Source organism: Lathyrus oleraceus, chromosome 4 (genome assembly GCF_024323335.1).
Source record: "Lathyrus oleraceus cultivar Zhongwan6 chromosome 4, CAAS_Psat_ZW6_1.0, whole genome shotgun sequence".
Lineage (NCBI taxonomy): Eukaryota > Viridiplantae > Streptophyta > Magnoliopsida > Fabales > Fabaceae > Lathyrus > Lathyrus oleraceus.
The window spans coordinates 498,138,386-498,159,106 of NC_066582.1; the positions used below are offsets into that span (position 1 = coordinate 498,138,386).

Here is a 20,721-nt window from a genome sequence, read left to right on the forward strand (position 1 = left end):
TTCATATAACCATGTAAATAATACTAACCAACATTTATTTCACATGTTTCAACATCCATCAAAATTCAAGGAGTGTAATATTCAAACCCAATATTATATTCCCAAATATACACACAACTACAACTATCACATAATCACATAATTTGCCAAATCATATATCCAAACATCACCAAATTCAATTACCATATCTCATACGCACATAAAAAGCACACCAATGCAAACATTCAATTATCACATGACTCTAATGTGACTCAATGCATGACATGTGACTCTATGCATGTGGTACCAATGTGAACCCAATGTTTCACCGCTTTCCGATTCAATATCTAGAATCCAAGCCATTACGTCTATTTCCAATTAAGGATCAACGTCTATATGGACCCAACGTTCCACCGTTTTCCAATTCAATATCCAGAATCCAAGCCACTACGTCTATTTCCAATTAAGGATCAACGTATGCTACGCCTATTTCCAATTAAGGATCAACGTCTAATGCCACGTCTATTTTCAATTAAGGATCAACGTCTGCTACGCCTATTTCCAATTAAGGATCAACGTCTAATACCACGTCTATTTCCAATTAAGGATCAACGTCTGCTACGCCTATTTCCAATTAAGGATCAACGTCTAATACCATGTGAACCCACAGTTTCACCGCCTCCACCATGAAGCCGACTATGCCATGAATGAATGTACAAATACCACACATATGCAATTAAGATCATCTCTACCATCTTAACATTCCACATATCACCATAATTCAACTCTATGAATTATCCACCAATGGTACATATACACATTCATAACAATACATCATTCACAAATACACATATGCAATTAAGATCATCTCTACCATCTTAACATTCATAACAAATACACCATTCACATAATATACAATTAAGATCATCTCTACCATCTTAACATTCATAACAAATACACCATTCATATAATATACAATTAAGATCATCTCTACCATCTTAACATTCATAACAAATACACCATTCACATAATATGCAATTAAGATTATCTCTACCATCTTAACATTCATAACAAATACACAATTCACATAATATGCAATTAAGATCATCTCTATCATCTTAACATTCATAACAAATACACCATTCACATAATATGCAATTAAGATAATCTCTACCATCTTAACAAATACACCATTCACATAATATGCAATTAACCAATTCATGTTACCACATGAATAATATCAGCAAATAACAACAACTCGTCAACATCTTAACATCATCGACATAACAACATAATTATCACACAATCATATTACAACAATGCAACGATTCATCAACTAAACGTATAAACCAATATATTTATCAATACAGTAGGCATAGGAATAATACTCAATCAATTCACTTATCACCATCACACTATATCTCTTAGGGTCACCTTTCTAATTCTTTAAACCCCAACCCAAAATGATTTAAAATTTATGATCAAAACCGTGCACGAAGGCATTACTAAAAAGTTGTTGTTTATTAAATTTTCCAACATAATTTTCATCTCCTTCAACCCCCAAAACGTCCATAAAATAATCTCCAAAATTATTTTATTCCTGAAACAAAGTTATAGCCTTCTGTTTCAGATATCCAACGCTTCAAACGGCTTTCAATTTGGACTTACGGATCAAAAGTTATGACCAAAACGATTTCGACAATAAAACATAAAAAAGGCCGTGATTGTGACGGACAGCATGCAGAATATTCTGCGTTTTTCATCGTTGGAGGACTTTCGGACCTCCGATTTCGATTCCGTAAAAAGCCAAACGTTCAGAAAATTTTAACTCATACAATACTTTAATTATATAACATTAATTTTCAGTTTTAACACAATTAAATCACCACAATCAAGAATACTCATCAAGACCTAACAATTCTAAAACCATGCAAATTAGGGATTTTAACCTAAACATACATCTATCCATTGACCCAATCATATTAACCCATAATAATAAGGATTCCCCCCTTACCTCTTCAATTTTCTGGAAAGCCTAGCTCCTCCTTATTTTTCCTCTTCTCTTTCTCTATTGTCTTCAATGATCAAATGAACCCTAATTCTCACTCTCCTCCCCTCTTATATACTAGTATTCTATTTGGGCTTAAAGAGTGATACCTCTAATTTAATTAATAGGCCCAATAAGACCTAATATTTAAATATCTCTATTTAATTCAAATAAATCAAACCAACTCAATATACACACCAAGTTAATTAATTCCATTATTCATTATATCTCATATCAACTAAATTATTAATTAACACGCCAAATTAATTAATATAATGGATTATTATACTACCTAACAACCAATTAATTAATTAACACTCCAAATAAATAAAATAAAATATAGTAATATTAACATAAGAAATAATTACTAAAATTGGGTTGTTACAAGTGGACCCATAAGATAGGGAACCCACTGAGATTATTATCTCACCCCATGTTGTTGATTATTTTTCAGGTGGTTTTGAGCAGGGGAAGTGTAAGGGCAGGATATAGTGATGTCTTGCCTACCTGATGGTTGATGATTACTCCGTTGTGCATGTATTTTGGGATCATTGTTTAGTGATCTAGATCTAGTTGTTTTATTTTTGGCACTTTTGTGTACATTTTCTGTCATATTATGTTTCTTGTTGACATGTATGTATATGTACATTGTGTTGCTACGCGCTTATGTATTTCAGTACCAGTTTTACATTATGTATAATATGTATTCTAGACATATATTATATGTGGTTGTTACAGTTGGTATCAGAGCAGGTCGTATCCTCGACCTAGCCATGAAATATTATAAGTATTTCTTTCTGCCTCATATGTGGGTTGTCATCATTGTCCATGGTGTTATATTCATAGTATTGAGCTTGATCAACTTAATCCTACTTGTATGACATTCAGGATTATGGCTGGCAGACGTAGAGGTCGTGGTAGACCCAGAACCCAGAATTCAGAATCTGAACCGCCAAGTGGTAGTGAAGGTTTTCAATGGCCTCAATTTGTGCAACAGATGCAACAGCAACATAACCAATTAATGCAACATATGATGCAACAGTAGAATGGTGGTTTTCATCCGCAAGGGGTTCCACAGGAAGATGCAGGTGGTAGTTTCAGAGATTTCTTCCACATGAATCCTCTTGAATTCCATGGTGGGTTGAATCCTGTGAAGGTTGAGGAGTGGATAACCAGCATGGAAAGGATTTTTCAGATAGTGCATTGTAGTGAAGAGAATAAGGTTGTGTTTGTTTCTCACATGATGAAGGGTCCAACTGTGAGATGGTGGGAAAGTGCTTCAACTCTTATCACCAATCAAGGAGTACTTGAGGATTGGGAGCATTTTAAGACTATTTTCATGGATAAGTATTTTCCTAGTTCTTTGAGGACTCAGAAAGAGTTTGAGTTTCAGCAGCTTAGACAGGGTACCATGACAGTAACTGTGTATGCTAAGAAGTTCGAAGATATGGCTTCTTATTCTAGGAAGGTCGCGTACGCACCTGATGAGAGGTGGAAGATTGATCAGTTTCTTTTTGGTCTAAGGGGTGAAATTTCTCATAGTGTATCTCAAAGGGAATTCACTTCTTATGTTGAATTGTTAAGGCAATGCTATGTGGCAGAGAATAATTTGAAGAAAGTTCAAGAAGAAAGGGATCAGTATAGGAGTGGACAGAGAGACCAAGGGAGGCCAGGTAACCAGTTTAGGCCTAGACCTCAGGCTTTCAAGGGAAAACAGGTGCAACATGTAACACCCCTTTTTCTACCCCAAAATACTTAACATATAATCAGAGTAAATCAGCACGCATATAAACAAAAGGGCGTCACATCGATGTTTTCAAAAACTAAAAGCTTTCAAAAACCAAACATCATTCATCATCAATATATAATACACCTGGTCATTTAAAATAACACATTTCACTTCTCATGAATATTCAAGAATATGCGTTCGCAGCGGAAAATAATGAATACTCATGTATTTCATAAAATGATCCATGTCCCATACCATGATCATCTCTCAATAATCTCTTCAATTAAACATGTTCACAAGTAATACCATAAAACGTATCCAAATCGGATATGAGTTTAATACTACCAATCTACCCCGTGTTACATGACCAGAGCATTGACTCATTACCTAGTCTTCAACTAAAATACGGAAGATCTCTGGCTAAATCTCGAAGGAGCTACCTTCCACTTACTTCAGCAATACTACTCCTGAGTATCTGTGCGATACCCATGTAAAGGTAACATTCAAACAGAAAGGGTAGGAATTCAAATCATTATGAAGAAGTATAATCAAGCGCAATGATTAAATCGACAATTAAAGGAATTCATCACACTTCATATAACCATGTAAATAATATTCATCAACATCTATTTCACATGTTTCAAACATCCATCAAACTCAAGGAGTACAATATTAAAATCCAATATTATATTCTCAAATATACTCAAAACTACAATTATCACATAATCACATATAATGTCAAGTTATGTATCCAAACATCATCAAATTCAATTACCATATCTCATACACACATCACAATCACAATAATACATACACTCAATTATCACATAACTCTAATGTGACTCAATGCAAGACATGTGACTCTATGCATGTGGTACCATAATGTGAACCCGACGTTTCACCGCTTTCCGATTCAATATCTAGAATCCAAGCCACTACCACGCCTATTTCCAATTAAGGATCAACGTGTGCTACATCTACCATGCCTATTTCCAATTAAGGATCAACGTGTGCAACATCTAGCACGCCTATTTCCAATTAAGGATCAACGTGTGCAACATCTACCACGCATATTTCCAATTAAGGATCAACGTGTGCAATATCTACCACGCCTATTTCCAATTAAGGATCAACGTGTGCAATATCTACCACGCCTATTTCCAATTAAGAATCAACGTGTGCAATATCTACCACGCCTATTTCCAATTAAGGATCAACGTGTGCAACATCTACCACGCCTATTTCCAATTAAGGATCAACGTGTGTTACGTCTATTTCTAATTAAGGATCACCGTCTATCTACCACGCCTATTTCCAATTAAGGATCAACGTGTGCTACGTCTATTTCCAATTAAGGATCACCGTCTATTGTGAACCCACAGTTTCACCGCTTCCACTATGAAGCCGACCATGCCATGAATGAATGTACAAATACCAATGCATATGCAATTAACATCATCTCTACCATCTTAATATTTCACATATCACCACAATTCAACTCTATGAATTATCCACCAATGGTACATATACATATTCATAACAAATACACCATTCACAAACCCACCAACGGTACATATACACATTCATAACAATATATCATTCACAATCCACCAATGGTACATATACACATTCATAACAATATATCATTCACAATCCACCATTCACATATATAACTAATTATCAAATACGCACAATTAGATTTCATCTCAAAATGATTTACAGCATTTAAATATCAATTTTTCACTTTTCAAACAGTGTTAACCGGTTAACGTATATGGTTAATCGGTTAACGCAAAACAGAATGCACTTCCTGGCAATTTTCAACAGTGTTAATCGGTTAACGCATTTGGTTAACCGGTTAACACATAACAGAATGCTATTCCTACGTTAACACAAAACAGAATGCAGAACTTTCTGCGTTTTTCATCGTTGGAGGACTTTCGGACCTCCGATTTCGATTCCGTAAAAAGCTACACGTTCAGAAAATTATAACTCATACAATACTCTAAATATATAACGTTAATTTGCAGTTTTAACACAATAAATCACCACAATTCAAGAATAATCATCAAAACCTAATAATTTCAAACAACCATACAAAATTAGGGAATTTTAACCTAACATACATCTAACCATTGACCCGATCATACTAACCCATAATAATAAGGATTCCCCCCTTACCTCTTCAATTTTCTGGAAACCCTAGCTCCTCTCTTGTTCTTCCCCTCTTCTCCTCACTTTTCCTCTTCTCTTTCTCTATTGTTGTCAAATGATCAAGTGAATCCTAATTCTCACTCTCCTCCCCTTTATATACTAGTATTCTATTTGGGCTTAAATCATGATACTTCTAATTTAATTAATAGGCCTAATAAGATCTAATATTTAAATATCTCTAATTAGTTCAATTAAATTAAACTAACACAATATGCACATCAAGTTAATTAATACAATTATTTAATTATATCTTATCTCAATTAAATAATTAATTAACACACCAAATTAATTAATATAATCAATTATTATACTACCTAACAACCAATTAATTAATTAATACTCCACATAATTAAAATAAAATATAATAATAATAGTATAATAAATAAAAACTAAAAATTGGGTTGTTACAACTCTCCCCCACTTAAAAGATTTTCGTCCTTGAAAATACCTCAAACGAACAACTCCGGATACGATTCCTTCATCTTATCCTCGAGTTCCCAAGTAATATTGCCATTGGCGACTCCGCCCCATATCACTTTCACCAAAGCAATCTCCTTACCACGAAGCTTCTTCACTTCTCGATCTTCAATTCGCATAGGTGGGGTATCAACCGTCAAATTATCCCTCACTTGAACATCATCTAATGGAACAACATGCGATGGATCCGCAATGTACCTCCTCAATTGAGACACATGGAACACATCATGAAGATTAGAAAGTGATGGTGGTAATGCAATCCGATATGCCATTTCACTTACCCTCTCGGAAATCTGAAAAGGACCAATGAAACGTGGTGTCAACTTACGCGACTTCAATGCTCTACCAACACCCGTTATTGGCGTAACTCGAAGAAACACATGCTCATCTTTCTCAAACTCTAGAGCTTTCCTCCTCTTATCATGATAACTCTTTTGACGACTTTGAGAAGCCTTCATCTTCTCTTGAATCATCTTAATCTTATCCGTAGTCTCTTGAATCAACTCGGGTCCAACCATAACACTCTCTCCCGATTCGTACAAACACAAAAGAGTTCTACACCTTCTACCTTAAAGAGCCTCAAAAGGTGCCATTCCAATACTCGAATGGAAAATGTCGTTATACGTAAACTCGATCAAAGGCAAGAAACTATCCCAATTTCCTCCTTGTTCCAAAACACAAGACCTCAAAAGATCTTCAAGTGACTGAATAGTCCTCTCCGTTTGACCATCAGTTTGCGGATGATATGCCGAACTCAACGCAACTTTGTACACAAAGCACTTTACAAACCTTCCCAAAATCTCGTAGTGAACCTCGGATCTCTATCCGAAACAATGCTCGATGGAATACCATGCAAACACACAATCCTTTCGATGTACAACTTAGCAAGTCTCTCCATCAAATAATCCATCCTCATCGGAATAAAATGAGCACACTTCGTCAACCTGTCCACAACGACCCAAATCGCCTCACAATTACTCGATGTCCTCGGCAAACCCGAAACAAAATCCATAGAGATACTATCCCACTTCCACTCGGGAATAGATAATGGTTGCATCAAACTAGATGGCTTTTGATGTTCAATCTTTGACTTTTGACAAGTCAAACATGAATACACAAATTCCGCTACATCCTTCTTCATACCTTGCCACCAAAATATCTTTCTCAAGTCTTGATACATTTTAGTAGCACCAGGATGAATACTCAGACCACTTCTATGCCCTTCCTCAAGAATCCTCTTTCTCAAGTCCGCAACATCCGGAACACAAACTCGATCACGACACCTCATGATACCATTCTCATCAATCCGAAAGTCACCACCTTTTCCTTGATTAATCAATGTCGTAACATCGACTAATTTCAAATCTGACTTCTGACCTTCTCTAATCTCATCAAGAATGCCACACGTAAGCTTCAACATCCCAAGCTTAACACACGAAGACGACGCCTCACAAACCAAACTCAAATCTCTAAATTGCTCCAACAATTCAAACTCTCGAATCATCAACATAGACATGTGCAATGACTTCCTACTCAATGCATCGGCTACAACATTCGACTTTCCAGGATGATAATTCAAACCAAAATCATAATCTTTCAAGAATTCCAACCATCTCCTTTGCCTCATATTCAATTCTTTCTGATCGAACAAGTACATCAAACTCTTGTGATCACTAAACACATCAAACCTCGATCCAAACAAATAATGTCTCCAAAGCTTCAACACAAACACAACGGCGACCAACTCCAAATCATGCGTCGGATAATTCCTCTCATGAACTTTAAGTTGCCTTGAAGCATAAGCTACCACTTTCCCTTTTTGCATCAAAACACCTCCTAAACCCAACAACGAAGCATCACAATACACAACGAAAGTTTCTAACGGATCTGGTAAAATCAAAATAGGAGCCGTAGTCAATCGTCTCTTAAGCTCTTGAAAATTCGCTTCACACTGCGAAGTCCAAATGAAAGCTTGACCTTTCCTAGTCAACTGCGTCAAGGGTAACAACAACTTAGAAAATCCTTCAATGAACTTCCTATAATAACCAGCCAAACCAAGGAAACTTCGAATCTCAGCAACAGACTTAGGAGCTTTCCACTAAGATACAGCTTCAATCTTCGTAGGATCCACAGAAATACCACCACTCGAAATCACATGCCCAAGAAAACTTACTTCACTCAGCCAAAACTCACATTTAGAGAGTTTAGTAAACAACTTCCTCTCTTTCAACACCGATAACACAACCTTCAAATGCTCGGCATGATCCTCTTTACTCTTGGAATAAATCAATATATCATCGATGAACACAATAACAAACTTATCCAGATAATCATGAAAAATTCTATTCATATACTCCATAAATACACCAGGTGCATTAGTCACACCAAAAGGCATCACGGAGTACTCGTAGTGACCATACCTTGTCCGAAAAGTAGTCTTTTGAATATCCTCAGCCTTTACACGAATCTGATGATACACAGACCTCAAATCAATCTTGCTAAACACACATGCTCCAACCAGCTGATCCATCAGATCGTCAATCCTCGGAAGTGGATACTTGTTCTTAATCGTCACTTTGTTCAGTTGTCTATAGTCAACATATAATCTCATAGAACCTTCTTTCTTCTTGACCAACAGAACAGGTGCACCCCACGGCGACACACTAGGACGAATAAACTTCTTCTCGAGCAAGTCTTCAAGTTGACTCTTCAACTCTTTCAACTTAGAAGCAGACATTTTATAGGGAGCCATCGATACAGAACTAGTTCCAGGAACTAAATCGATCGAAAACTCAACCTCACGTTCCGGCGGTAAATCACTTATATCTTCCGAAAATACCTCCGCAAACTCACAAACTATTGGCAATTCTTCAATCGTCCTCTTCTCACGAATATCCAAAGTTGCCAACAACATAAACAACTCGGCACCACCTTGCACCGATTCATCAACTTGCTTAGCAGACACAAACCAATCTTCCTTCGCACCAACCTCAGGGAAAATAACCGTCTTCTCGAAACAGGTTAACTAGCAAACACCGCACTCTTGCATGCAACAACATAATGTCCAAGCTCGATACAATTGGAACATTCAAGATAAGCAGACGCTTCTCCCCCACTTATTTCATTCTCAACCTGCCAATGGAAAATAAAATAAGCATCGACAGTGTTCTCACACACATGTCACATACTAGTGAACGAACATAATTAAACAACCTGGCTGGACGAACCAACCAAACAAACAGTATCGATTGTGTCAGATACACAAATCAAATACAACGGGATGGAAAACCCTAACGACTATTGACCAATTGGTCGGCCAGGCTCTGATACCACTAATGTAACACCCCTTTTTCTACCCCAAAATACTTAACATATAATCAGAGTAAATCAGCACGCATATAAACAAAAGGGCGTCACATCGACGTTTTTATAAGTTAAAAGCTTTCAAAAACCAAAAATCATTCATCATCAATATATAATACACTTGGTCATTTAAAATAACACATTTCACTTCTCATAAATATTCAAGAATATGCGTTCGCAGCGGAAAATTATGAATACTCATGTATTTCATAAAATGATCCATGTCCCATACCATGATCATCTCTCAATAATCTCTTCAATTAAACATGTTCACAAGTAATACCATAAAATGTATCCAAATCGGATAGGAGTTTAATACTACCAATCTACCCCGTGTTACATGACCAGAGCATTGACTCATTACCTAGTCTTCAACTAAAATACGGAAGCTCTCCGGCTAAATCTCGAAAGAGCTACCTTGCACTTACTTCAGCAATACTACTCCTGAGTATCTGCGCGATACCCATGTAAAGGTAACATTCAAACAGAAAGGGTGAGAATTCAAATCATTATGAAGAAGTATAATCAAGCGCAATGATTAAAACGACAATTAAAGGAATTCATCACACTTCATATAACCATGTAAATAATATTCATCAACATCTATTTCACATGTTTCAAACATCCATCAAACTCAAGGAGTATAACATTAAAATCCAATATTATATTCTCAAATATACACATAATTACAATTATCACATAATCACATATATTGTCAAGTTATGTATCCAAACATCATCAAATTCAATTACCATATCTCATACACACATCACAATCACAATAATGCATACACTCAATTATCACATAACTCTAATGTGACTCAATGCAAGACATGTGACTCTATGCATGTGGTACCATAATGTGAACCCAACGTTTCACCGCTTTCCGATTCAATATCTAGAATCCAAGCCACTACCACGCCTATTTCCAATTAAGGATCAACATGTGCTACATCTACCACGCCTATTTCCAATTAAGGATCAACGTGGGCAGCATCTACCACGCCTATTTCCAATTAAGGATCAACGTGTGCAACATCTACCACGCCTATTTCCAATTAAGGATCAACGTGTGCAATATCTACCACGCCTATTTCCAATTAAGGATCAACGTGTGCAATATCTACCACGCCTATTTCTAATTAAGGATCAACGTGTGCAATATCTACCCCGCCTATTTCCAATTAAGGATCAACGTGTGCAACATCTACCACGCCTATTTCCAATTAAGGATCAACCTGTGCTACGTCTATTTCCAATTAAGGATCACCGTCTATCTACCACGCCTATTTCCAATTAAATATCAACGTGTGCTACGTCTATTTCCAATTAAGGATCACCGTCTATTGTGAACCCACAGTTTCACCGCTTCCACTATGAAGCCGACCATGCCATGAATGAATGTACAAATACCAATGCATATGCAATTAAGATCATCTCTACCATCTTAATATTTCACATATCACCACAATTCAACTCTATGAATTATCCACCAATGGTACATATACATATTCATAACAAATACACCATTCACAAACCCACCAATGGTACATATACACATTCATAACAATATATCATTCACAATCCACCAATGGTACATATACACATTCATAACAATATATCATTCACAATCCACCATTCACATACATAACTAATTATCAAATACGCACAATTAGATTTCATCTCAAAATGATTTACAACATTTAAATATCAATTTTTCACTTTTCAAACAGTGTTAACGTATATAGTTAATCGGTTAACGCAAAACAGAATGCACTTCCTGGAAATTTTCAACAGTGTTAATCGGTTAATGCATTTGGTTAACCGGTTAACGCAGAACAAAATGCTATTCATGCGTTAACACAAAACAGAATGTAGAACTTTCTGCGTTTTTCATCGTTGGAGGACTTTCGGACCTCCGATTTCGATTCCGTAAAAAGCTACACGTTCAGAAAATTATAAATCATACAATACTCTAAATATATAACGTTAATTTGCAGTTTTAACACAATCAATCACCACAATTCAAGAATAATCATCAAAACCTAATAATTTCAAACAACCATACAAAATTAGGGAATTTTAACCTAACATACATCTAACAATTGACCCGATCATACTAACCCATAATAATAAGGATTACCCCCCTTACCTCTTCAATTTTCTGGAAACCCTAGCTCCTCTCTTGTTCTTCCCCTCTTCTCCTCACTTTTCCTCTTCTCTTTCTCTATTGTTGTCAAATGATCAAGTGAATCCTAATTCTCACTCTCCTCCCCTTTATATACTAGTATTCTATTTGGGCTTAAATCATGATACTTCTAATTTAATTAATAGGCCTAATAAGACCTAATATTTAAATATCTCTAATTAGTTCAATTAAATTAAACTAACATAATATGCACACCAAGTTAATTAATACAATTATTTAATTATATCTCATCTCAACTAAATAATTAATTAACACACCAAATTAATTAAAATAATCAATTATTATACTACCTAACAACCAATTAATTAATTAATACTCCACATAATTAAAATAAAATATAATAATAATAGTATAATAAATAAATACTAAAAATTGGGTTGTTACACAACATGCAAGACCTAACCAACCTCCTCAATGTCAAGTATGTAAGAAGTTTCATTTTGGAAGATGTGTTGTAAGCGGAGTTAGGTGTTTTACTTGTCAGAGGGAGGGTCACATGTCTAGGGAATGTCCTCAGAATAAGAATCAGATGCAGGGGAGGAACACTGCTCGAGTTTATACTTTGGATGCAAGGAAGGCTAAGAGCAATAATGCCTTAATTGTTGGTACGTGTCTCGTCAATAATTATCCTTGTTTTATATTGTTTGATTGTGGGGGCGACACACTCTTTTGTATCAATTCGGTGCATGAAGCGTCTTGGCTTGCAAGCAATTCCCTTGTCTCCTCCTATGGTGGTTACTACCGCCATGGATGATGTGGTTGAGACACTGTTGATTTGTGAAAATTATTCGCTCTCGATGAATGGTAGAATTTTCCAGATTGATCTTATTTATTTACCACTTAAGAAGGTTGATGTAGTTTTGGGGATGGATTGGATTTCCGCCAATTCGGTGTTTATTGGATATGAAGAGAAGTTGATTATCATTCCATCTAGTGAAGCTACTCCAAAGGATGTATTAACTATTATTTTGGAAGGTACGGTTGGCATGGTTAATTTCTTATTTGAGAATGAAAAGTCAGTTCTCTTGGTTCTTACCAAGGAATCTAGCGATAATCTGAGTGTTAAAAAAATTTCTGTTATTTATGAATTTCTGGAAGTTTTCCCTGAGGATGTCACCTCTCTTCCTCTTGAAAGGGAAGTGGAATTCTCTATTGATCTGATACCTAGGACGGCTCCAATCTCCGTTTCTCCGTATCGCCTGGCACCACTAGAGTTGAGAGAGTTGAAGAATAAATTGGAAGAGTTGTTAACCAAGCATTTCATCTGACCTAGTGTCTCACCATGGGGAGCCCCCGTGTTATTAGTAAAGAAGAAGGATGGTAGTATGCGGTTGTGTATTGATTATCTCCAGTTGAATAAAGTTACCATTAAGAACAAGTATCCTCTGCCAAGGATAGACGATTTGTTAGATCAATTGAAAGGAGCCTGCGTGTTCTCGAAGATTGATCTACGATCGGGCTATCATCAAATAAGAGTTAAGAGTTTGGATGTACTAAAGACCGCATTTAGAACCTGATATGGCCATTATGAGTTCCTTGTAATGTCGTTTGGTGTGACGAATGCTCCTGCTGTTTCATGGACTATATGAATCAGATATTTCATCCTTACTTGGACCAGTTCATGGTGATCTTTATTGATGACATTCTTATTTATTCTCGTACTCCTCAAGGGCACGGAGAACACCTAAGGATTTTTCTATCTGTACTGCAAGAGAAGTAACTTTTCGACTAGTTAAGTAAGTGTGAATTTTGGATGCACGAAGTGAAATTTCTTGGTCATGTAATATCACAAGGAGGAGTATTAGTGGATCCATCTAAAGTTGAAGAAGTTATTAATTGGGAAAGACCGAAGAATGCTTCCGAAATCAGAAGTTTCTTAGGTTTGGCTGATTACTATTGAAGGTTTAAAAAGGGGTTTTCGTAGATAGCATTACCAATGACTAGACTTACCCGAAAGGAATTTTCTTTCAAATGGGATTCGAAGTGTGAGAAGAGTTTTATGAGTTTGAAGGAAAAGCTAACAATTGCTCCTATTTTAGTCATCCCTGATCCTAGTAAGCCTTATGAAGTATTTTGTGATGCCTCTAAGAAAGGATTGGGAGGGGTGTTAATGCAGAATGGTCAAGTTTTAGCTTATGCCTCCCGTCAGTTGAAGCCTAATGAAGAGAACTATCCAACTCATGATCTCGAACTGGTTGATGTTGTCTTTGCATTGAAAGTGTGGCGACATTACTTGTATGGAGTGCATTTTGATATGATTAATGATCACAAGAGTTTGAAATACTTATTTGACCAGAAAGAGTTAAATATGAGACAGAGGAGATGGATGGAGTATTTGAAGGATTTTGATTTTGAGCTTAAGTATCACTCGGGGAAGGAGAATAAGATTGCAGATGCCTTAAGTCGAAAAGAGGTACATAAAGCTGAGTTGATGATGTTAGAATATGCATTGTTGGAAAAGTTCGGGATCTTAATCTTCAGTTTAGTTGGACGCAGGATGGTGTGATAATGGGAAATTTGAATGTTACTTCTAACCTAAGGGAAGAGATCCGACAAGGACAAATGATAGATGAGAAGTTGCAAGAGATGTCGATTCAACGAGGTTTCGCTCAGTCACCAGATGGAGTCATTCTGTTTAATCAAAGGATTTGTGTTCCGAATGATGTTGAGTTGAAAAGAAAAGTTTTGGAGGAAGCTCACAAAGGGGCGTTTACTATACATCCAGGTTCATCAAAGATGTATCAAGACTTGAAGAAGGACTATTGGTGGCCTAGAATGAAAAGAGATATTGTAGAGTATGTGTCAGAATGCATTGTATGCCAGCTGGTAAAGATCGAACATCAGAAGCCAGGTGGTTTATTGCGACCTTTAAAGATTCCGGTTCGGAAATGGGATAGTATTTCAATGGATTTTGCAGTGGGGTTACCTCGGACCCAAGGTGGTTATGATTCAATTTGGGTGATTATAGATTGGTTAACTAAGTCCGCACACTTTTTGGCCATGAAGACTACTTCAAGGTAAGTCATCTTGCACGGTTGTCCATTTCAAAAATTGTTAGGTTGCATGGTGTTCCAACTAGCATTGTGTCCGATAGAGACCCAAAGTTTACTTCAAGATTTTAGAAAGAATTACAAGCCATGGGATCGAGATTGTGTTTAAGTACTTCTAATCATCCTCAAATGGATGGTTAGACGGAACGTACAATACAGACACTGGAAGATCTGTTAAGAGCTTGTATACTTGAAAGTGGAGGGAAATGGAAGGAGCTTTTACCATTGATTGAATTCGCATATAACAATAGTTATCATGCAAGTATTAGGATGTCTCCTTATGAAGCCTTGTATGGAAGGAAATGTAGAACACCTCTATGTTGGACGGAAGTCGGTGAAGAAAGGATCTTAGGACCAAAAGTTATTCAAGAGACTACCAAAAGGATTATGATGGTCCGTGATAAGATGAAGAAAGCACAAGATCGCCAAAAGAGCTATGCAGATCACAGGAGAAGACCATTGGAATTTGGTGAAGGTGATCATGTATTTTTGAAGGTGACTCCTAGGTTGAGACTGAAAGGATCGTTTAAGTCACAGAAGCTAAGTCCGAGATACATAGGGCCATACCAGATTATAGAGAGGATTGGAGAAGTAGCCTACAAATTAGCTTTACCACCTTCTCTATCAGAAATGCATGATGTTTTTCACGTATCTCAACTCCGGAAGTTCATTCTATATTCTCTTTATCCTATTCTTCTAGATTCAATAGAAGTAGAAGCAGATCTGACTTTCGAACCTCTACCAAATTGCATTGCAGGACGAGAAGTTAAAGTATTAAGGAATAAGGGGGGGGGGGGGTGTAATACCCCGTATTTCTTTATATACCTAAATTCCTATTAATTGAGATCAATTGAGTTCCTATGTGTCGCAACCTGAAAAATACAGTGCGCGAAAAAAACAACCGGCGAAAGAAAAAGACAGAAGAGTCGCCACCGTGCGTTATTCATCCCAAAGGAGGGAAAAGAAACGCTCGAAGTAAACCTGAAAAAGGAAAGGACAAGACGGGGTCTCGCAACCAAATCTTGGGTTCGACAGTCGGTTATGCGAAGGGAAGGTATTAGCACCCCTACGCATCCATAGTACTCTATGAGATCCACTTTTGTGGTTTTCGTCTAAAGGGTGTGGGTTTACCTAATGTGTTTATTTACTAAAAAGGTTAAGAGAAATGACTCGCGCGGATGTCGCATCCACTACATACGTATCTCATCTGAATATGAGAATCAGAGTCTTCGTAGCTCAGTTGACCTATGGGTTGGGGGATGTGTGCTCGCTAAGACATCGCGTCTTATGCCTACATATCTCATCTGGAATGAGAATCAGAGCAAGCCGTAGTTCGGCTAACTACGGGGTTATGGATTGGGTTTTGGATGAACGACGTTACTACGCAATCTACCGGATGCTCGACCTTTGGAGACTTACTCACCTGTAGTAGAAGGAGTAAACGTGTGTTATGGAGAAGAAAAATCAATGAAGGGTTTGTTTGCATTGTAGGAACGTGCATGCAAAAGGGTAATGAGGATAAGACCTCATAGCTCTTAACCCTGGACAAAGGAACCTGCATAAAGTAAACACAAAAACATTGCCTCCTATCGAGGTCTTCCAGCTAGGAAAGCAGTAAAATGCGGGAAAAATGTAAAAGTACCACGCGGATAAAGATCCGAAGTAACAGCAATTAGAGGAATGGGAAACCCTGAGATCCTTCCAAGCTAACATCACCAAAGAAAGTGGGTCAGTACAGGTAATCGGAATGAACCTCTAGGGGTTATCCCACAAATAAAGTGGGAAACCACGCAAGTTATCCCTGCAAAAGTCATGTGCCTTCACAAAAACTCAACAAAAGGGTTAGTGAAACAAGATAGGGTAACCAAGAGTTGCCCCCAAATCAAAATGTAATCACATGAATAATTCCATCAAAATTCACAAAAAGCTCACAAAAAGCAACCAAGGGTAGGAGGCCTAAACCTCTTGTCAAACACATGCATCAAAAGGGTATCAAATTCACCCATAATACCTCATACATTTAGAGCATTCAAATTAAAGGCATAAAGATGATGGATATAGGGCAAACCTGATTGGAGAGCTTGATTGAAATTGAGTTGCACCCGTGAGGTTTACAAAACAATCTTTAGGGTTTATGTGAGGCAGAGGTGATTCTGTGCAGTTGAGTTCCCTTCAGGGTTTGGAGGCTGCTCTGAACTCTGTTAGTTCTTCTCTCACTATCTTTTTCCTCAGGGTTTTGTTCCAAGGAAACCTCAGAGTATTTTTGCTTTTTCCTTTTCTCAAGTGAAGCCTTGGTATTTATAGACTGAATTCCATGGCTTTGTGGGCTCAAATGAGAGAGACCCAAGTCCAAAAAAAATTTGTTATGTTTTATTTATTTATTTAATTAATTTTATTTATTTATTTATTTTTAACTTTTTTTTTCGTTTTTTTTTTTTTTTTTTAAGTTTCTTGGATCTAATTCTGATTGACATGATGAAATGCAATGTATCTAATGTTAAATGACCTAAAAATGAATGCATGCATGAGGTGTAAAGCGTATGCTTCCAGGAAAAATGAAGGGTAAGTTTTGGGGTATTACAGCTGCCCCTATTCAATCAACTGGAGACCCGGAAAGAAGATGGCAGTTGCTTTCGTACTTTCGAGGTATCAAGGGATTGAATACAATAAAAGCCCAAAAATTTGCACTGAAGTGAAGTGAAGTGACAATGCCTATCAGAATCGGCAAAGAGGTGGCCTTGAAAGAAGAATCCGTCTGGTACGGTGAGAGTCAGTCTGAATATCGAAAAAGAATGTTAAACTGGATACCAAAATAAATGGTAACACAGAAATAACCATGGCCTGAATGCCGCTCATCAGTCTGAATACTGGAAAGGACTTCGATCTGAACATCGGAAAATTGGCTTGAATGCCACAAGTCGCATTGACCTGAACGTCGGAAACTTCTTCGATCTGAACATCGGAACACTGGCCTGAATGGCACTTCGGTCTGGATACCGGAAAACTGACCTGAATGCCACTTCGGTCTGGATACCGGAAAACTGGCCTGAATGCCACTTCGGTCTGGATACCGGAAAACTGGCCTGAATGCCACTTCGGACTGGATACCGGAAAACTGGCCTGAATGCCACAAGTTGCATCGACCTGAACGTCGGAAACTTCTTCGATCTGAACATCGGAAAACTTCATGCCTGTCAGCATTGGCAGAAATAGGGAATGATAATAGAGGCGACGCATGGGCCAATGACACTTGCTGGGGATAACCAAGGTGGGTCATGAACAATCTTCAGTCTGAGTACTGGAAACAACTTCTAGCTTATCACTTGGGATACCGAGAATGTTTTATGCTTACATGCGTATGTTTGAATCTTTCAATGGCATAATGCTCCATGAAAATGGAAATGCTACGCGATTTGGGAGGATGCAATGCAATATGATTCTACATGCAGGGATGCGAAATGCTGGGTAGAATGCCAAGCTGAGGCAAGGGGATCTACTGGGGAAATGATCACCATCTTCTGGACCCTGGCAAGGTTGTTGGAGATGCACAGCGCAAAGAATTCTGTGGGGAAATGACCCGCCACACGGTGTTCTAGCAATGACGAAATGCCGAGATTTAGACTGGGGAGAGAATGACACTGAAAACCTACTGTTGGGGAAAGCGATAGTGGTTCTGGCAACCACGATCTGCGAGAGATGACTCAGCAGGGGAAGCAAACACTGATACGGTACCGAGGTTCTGCTTCAAGGAAAGAAACCATGGATCTGGCATTGGGATTATCGATCTGGCCTCGAACTCTAAGGAGCAGCCACTTCTGCTGGGAAGATACAGTCTGGCACTGTCAACTCCGCTGGGGGTATATAGTCTGGCATTGTCAACTCTACTTGGGAGTGTATGTCCTGAAACAAACGCTTGGGGAAGCACAGTGGTGAGAACCTGCTTGGGATTGAAGAATCCAACACTCTGATCAGCTCTGCAGGGATAAGACACCAGATTCGTCTGTTGGCGACTTCACTGGGGAAGATATTCACGATCATCTGCAGGGGATTTTAAGGAAATTCCCCGAGGGTATCTGTTCTGAATAGACGATCCAAAGCACTTAAAATTTACAGCAATTTTAAATGTTTATTGAGCATGTACCTGTAAAGCCCTTATGTGTCATGATGCAATGTTTATCAAAAATTCGGACGTCATTTTTGCAAACAAAACAGTAAAATGAAAATGAAAACAGAGATATACTGAATAACATGATTTTATTGATTGAATGGCCTCTGAATAGGCATTTACATCAGGAAGCAATCCCTGGAAAGAGGTAATCGCACAAAAGATAAAAACAAAAATTAATCTAATGGCAATGTGAAATGGATTTCTATTGGGTTCCAATTCTGCTATGACTTGCCCGTCTTCAAGATCCTCCAGATGATCAGCCTTCTGAAAAGGTGATTGGACTGTTTCCTACCTTTCGAAAATTTCCAGTCATCGACATGAGATGAGATTCAGAGCTAACTCAGAACCCAGTCATTCGCTTAATCCCTAACTTTTGCCTGGATCGCCCTTTTCGGGTTTTCAATCCACCGGGATACCCATTTTTGCCTAAGTTGCCTTTTCAGGTTTTCAACTTACCGGGTGTACGATCTTTTCATTTTTAATCCCTAATTTTTGCCCGAACCTTTTCATTTTCTTGATTCGTCGGGATGCCCATTTTTTGCCTGGACTATTCTTTTTACTGTCCAGCGGGTCTATTTTATGCGAAGTATTTTTTAACTGCGTCTGAGTTCACAGGGGAAGTGAAGTTTTCACCATCCATAGTTGCAAGCGTTAAAGCCCCACCATCAAAAACCTTGGTGACAATATACGGTCCATCATAGTTAGGAGTCCACTTGCCCCTGTGATCTGTCTGAGGAGGAAGGATCCTTTTCAACACTAAATCTCCGACTTAGAAACAACGAGGATGCACTTTCTGATCAAAGGCTCTCTTCATCCGACTCTGATACAACTGCCCATGACAAATGGCTGCCATTCGCTTCTCTTCGATAAGACTCAACTCATTGAACCTTGTCCGAATCCATTCGGCTTCGTCTAACTTGACATCTAACAAGACTCTTAGAGAAGGAATCTCCACTTCAACAGGTAGGACTGCTTCCATACCATACACCAGGGAGTAAGGGGTTGCCCCGGTCGATGTACGTACTGAAGTGCGGTACCCATGCAAGGCGAAAGGTAGCATCTCATGCCAATCTCTGTACGTGACGACCATCTTCTGCACAATCTTCTTTATGTTCTTATTTGCCGCCTCAACAGCGCCGTTCATCTTAGGGCGGTAAGGGGAAGAATTGTGATGCTGAATGTTGAAGTTCTGACACAACTCCTTCATCATTTTGTTGTTGAGATTAGAACCATTATCATTAATGATTCTTTCGGGAATCCCATAGCGACAAATGATTTCTTTCTTGATGAAACGGGCAACCACATGTCTGGTGACATTCGCGAACGACGCTGCCTCGACCCACTTGGTGAAATAGTCGATGGCAACAAGGATGAAGTGATGCCCATTGGAAGCAGTCGGCTCAATCTTTCCAATCATGTCAATGCCCTACATAGAAAACGGCCACGACGAAGTCATCACATTCAGAGGATTTGGCGGTACATGCAC

General features: G+C 38.0%; 1 protein-coding gene across 1 annotated transcript; it reads left to right on the forward strand.

Annotated features, from left to right (window-relative positions):
* The first annotated feature begins 3,140 nt into the window (after positions 1-3,140).
* LOC127138206 (uncharacterized) lies at positions 3,141-13,285 on the forward strand. Its single transcript, XM_051064597.1, has 3 exons — positions 3,141-3,743; positions 12,502-12,622; positions 12,726-13,285. The coding sequence occupies exons 1-3, from the start codon at positions 3,141-3,143 to the stop codon at positions 13,283-13,285; spliced, it is 1,284 nt and encodes a 427-aa protein (XP_050920554.1).
* Positions 13,286-20,721: the final 7,436 nt, after the last annotated feature.